The following is a 3,510-nucleotide window of genomic DNA, read 5'->3' as shown; positions in this document are numbered from 1 at the left end:
AAAACAAGTTATGTGTATATGCTGCAAAAACTGGCAAAATTGAAGGGAGAAGTAGTTCTATAATAACAAAATTTGGCTGTCAATAATGGAAGGGACAACCAGACAGAAAAGAAATGGTGAACTTGGGTGGCCCATGTGGCTCAGTGAGTAGGGCACCAGCCCCATATACCGAGGGTCGTGGGTTCAAACCTGGCCCCGGCCAAACTGCAACACAAAATAGCTGGGTGTTGTAGTGGGTGCCTGTAGTCCCAGCTACTTGGGAGGCTGAGGCAAGAGAATTGCTTTAATCCAAGAGCTGGAGGTTGCTGTGAGCTGTGATGCCATAGCACTCTACCGAGGGCGACAAAGTGACACTCTGTCTTTTAAAAAAAAAAAAAGGGTGAACTTGAACAACACAGTGATCCAGCCAGAACTCAGACATATGCAAAAAAGTCTATCTAACAAGAACAGCATACACATTTTTTTCAAGGACACCACTTTTCAGTTTCCCTTATCCCTGCTGCTTACGACTGCCTCACGCAGACCCATGTCATTCCTCAGGATGATCCTCTTTGCACTGTAGACCCCACCTGTGCCCTGGGCCCATCTTTCCGCCCCCACAGAGTCCTGGCCTGAGTGAGGATTGCTTCTTTCTGCTGCACTCAACTTCTCTCCCCATCCACTGCATCTCAGTGGGTAAACACAGTAAGATGTGTGCATTTTCAAGGCTCTCCCCTGCGGTTCCCACCGGACTTCTGTTGTTAGTCTTAGGCAGCTAAACCACAATCTTGGTTCATCTTCTTCTCAGCAACTGCTTTTGCAATAAAGAAATAGATAAATGGGCCAGGTGCGGTGGTTCCCGCCTGTAATCCTAGCACACTGGGAGGCCAAGGCAGGTGGATTCCCCTAGGTCACAGGTTTGAGACCAGCCTGAGCAAGTGCAAGACCCAGTCTCTAAAAAATAGCTGGGCGTGTGGTGGGCACCTGTAGTCCCAGCTACCAGGGAGGCTGAGGCAAGAGAATCACTTGAGCCCAAGAGTTTGAGGTTGCTGTTAGCTATGATGCCACAGTACTCTACCCAGGGTGACAGAGTGACACTGCTCAAAAAATATGTATACATATATGCATATTGTGTATATATATACACACAAAATATGTATACATATATATAAAATATGCATACATATATATGTATATACATATACAAAATATGTATACATATGTTTTCTCAATTAGATCTGGACATTTTATCTTTCCTACCTCAAGATGTTTAAAACTCAGAATGACAAACTTACAATGTATAGTGAGAAATACAATTATTCAGAAGTCCAGGTACTTGTCCTGTGCATGGTGCCATCGCCTCCCTGCGGGCAACTCTGCATGAGAACACACCTTGACCCAGAGGCAGCCTCCTGAACCTGGACCCTGGTCTCAGAGCCCAGTCTAAATGGGCCGCGAGCATCTCAACAGAGACTGAGCCCTGCGATCACCAGAGACATGTGTAGTCTCCGAGCTCCCCAACTTAGCAGAGAAGAGCAAACCACCAGGTTTCCATGACTTAGTAGGGGTGAAGGCATGATCTTCGGTCAGGGACATCACTCTCTGTCCAGACCCTGGCAGCCTGAGCCTCCCAGAGTCTGGGGGAACTCGGTAGCCACAACAAGATTAAGCAACGCCAGGAGGGGAGAAGAAGGGAGAAGAGCTTTGCCGTTTGGGCACATGGCTTTTCTCCCAAGTGCACTGCCAGCGCCCTGCCACCTAGCAGAGGTGTGCAGGTGGGGATGGGGTGGCGGCGCCAGGGAGGGATGCGAGCCCTGCTCGGCTTCTGGGAGCCCAGACCTCACTCTCTGAACCCTGGGGGCTGGTGTGCTGCAGCCATTCAACTCTTTTCTGCCTCAGAGGCTCCGGCGCCCTGCCCCACCCCCAACCCCGTCCGGGTCTCCTGCGTCTGCGCAGTTCGGGAGACGCGTCGGAAGTGACGACTATTAAGACCAGTGGAACGCAGCTGGGCCTAAAGGGATTACCCTCCTGGGCGCCGGGAGAAAGTCATAGCCCAGCTCCGCTAAGGCCTGTCCTCAGAGTCCACGGCACCCTGCACCATGCCAATGACCCTGGGTTACTGGGACATCCGCGGAGTGAGCGAGGGTCCGCTTGGGCAGTGGCACTGGGGCGCAGAGGCCGGCAAGAGTTGAGTAGCTGGGGCACCGGTTCTGGGGATGATGGCTCTTGAGGGCGCGGGAGCCGCTGCCCGTCCCTCTCTCGAGGGCCTGCGCATGGCCTGGGGTACTGCTGAGTGTAGGTGTAGCGAGGGGGCTCGCGTGGCGTAGGTAAAGTCACGAATCGGGGACCCTCTATCTCTGACCTGGGTCATGTTTCCCAGCTGGCTCACGCCATCCGCCTGCTCCTGGAATACACAGACTCCAGCTATGAGGAGAAGATATACACGATGGGGGACGGTATGGCAACTGTAGTCCGGACCTCAATTCAACTGCTGAGTTGACACCAGCCATGGCCAGCTGTGTTCCCTGTGCACCAGCCTGGCCTTCCCTAAAGCCCTCTGTGGGGACAATCAGGTCTTCTGTCAGGACACTGGGAGGGGATTGCTGGGCACTGGTGCAGGTGGTTGGCTGGGTTGCCCCTTAGAATTTGTCCGTGGAAGCCTTAGAGTGGTACAGAATCCAGAGCCCTTACAGGCATTCTGCACCCCCCATCCCCCACACTTGGAATGGGGGACTGAGTGCTCAGATTCTAGATTCAGCTGTCTGAGGGAGTTTTGCCTCTGATTCCTTGAGAGGGTCCCCAGGAAAGGAGAGCTGGACTCTGGGGAAGTTTGTTTTTACTCATGTTCTCCACCACAGCTCCTGACTATGACAGAAGCCAGTGGCTGAAGGAAAAATTCAAGCTGGGCCTGGATTTTCCCAATGTAGGTGCAGAGGAAGGGAGGGTTTGGGGGAAGGTGAAGGTGTCCCTATGTCTCCAGGTGAAACCGGGGTTTCAGAACAGGTGCGTTCTCCTCCATTACTGTCATCCTTGGTCACTACTCCGCCTTTCCATGATGACCTGTTTCCAGGTCACTCATCCCTTTGACAGTATTCTTACATAGGGCCTGCGGTGGGCAGGCACAGTGAGTGCCAGGTGTCACGCTGCCCTTGCTTAAGGGAAGGGATGGTGGGAGCCTGGTGTCCCACGTGAACTCCCTGGTCACCCATCCAGCTGCCGTACCTAATTGATGGGCCTCACAAGATCACCCAGAGCAATGCCATCCTGCGCTACATTGCCCGCAAGCACAATCTTTGTGAGTGGGGCTGGCTGCAGGCTGGGGTGGGGCAGTGGCCATCCCCCCAGGCTTGTCATGGGTGAGATGCTGATGGGGAGTTTCTATTGTGTGGGTGCCAGGTGGAGAGACAGAAGAGGAGAAGATTCGTGTGGACATTTTAGAGAACCAGGCTATGGACACCTCTAATCAGTTGGCCACAGTGTGCTACAGCCCTGACTTTGTGAGTGCCTGTGTTTGTGGGCTGAGCCAGGAAT

General features: G+C 53.1%; 1 protein-coding gene across 3 annotated transcripts in view; it reads left to right on the top strand.

Annotated features, from left to right (window-relative positions):
- The first annotated feature begins 1,964 nt into the window (after positions 1-1,964).
- Positions 1,965-3,510, top strand: part of LOC100943721 (glutathione S-transferase Mu 1) — a 34,281-nt gene continuing 32,735 nt past the window's right edge. For 2 of the 3 annotated variants that reach the window (XM_012801687.2, XM_012801688.2), the window contains exons 1-5: positions 1,965-2,114; positions 2,360-2,435; positions 2,838-2,902; positions 3,193-3,274; positions 3,376-3,476. In XM_012801687.2, coding sequence (XP_012657141.1) covers positions 2,079-2,114; positions 2,360-2,435; positions 2,838-2,902; positions 3,193-3,274; positions 3,376-3,476 — 360 coding nt within the window. In that variant the 5' untranslated portion in view covers positions 1,965-2,078. The remainder of the gene's footprint in view (positions 2,115-2,359; positions 2,436-2,837; positions 2,903-3,192; positions 3,275-3,375; positions 3,477-3,510) is intronic. The other variant, XM_012801689.2, reaches the window with a different exon arrangement.

The sequence above is a fragment of the Otolemur garnettii genome, unplaced genomic scaffold, assembly GCF_000181295.1.
Source record: "Otolemur garnettii isolate 467f Iridium unplaced genomic scaffold, OtoGar3 scaffold00010, whole genome shotgun sequence".
In the NCBI taxonomy this organism is placed as follows: Eukaryota; Metazoa; Chordata; class Mammalia; order Primates; family Galagidae; genus Otolemur; species Otolemur garnettii.
Note: the sequence above shows the minus strand (reverse complement) of the source record. Positions and strands in the feature narration are given on the sequence as shown.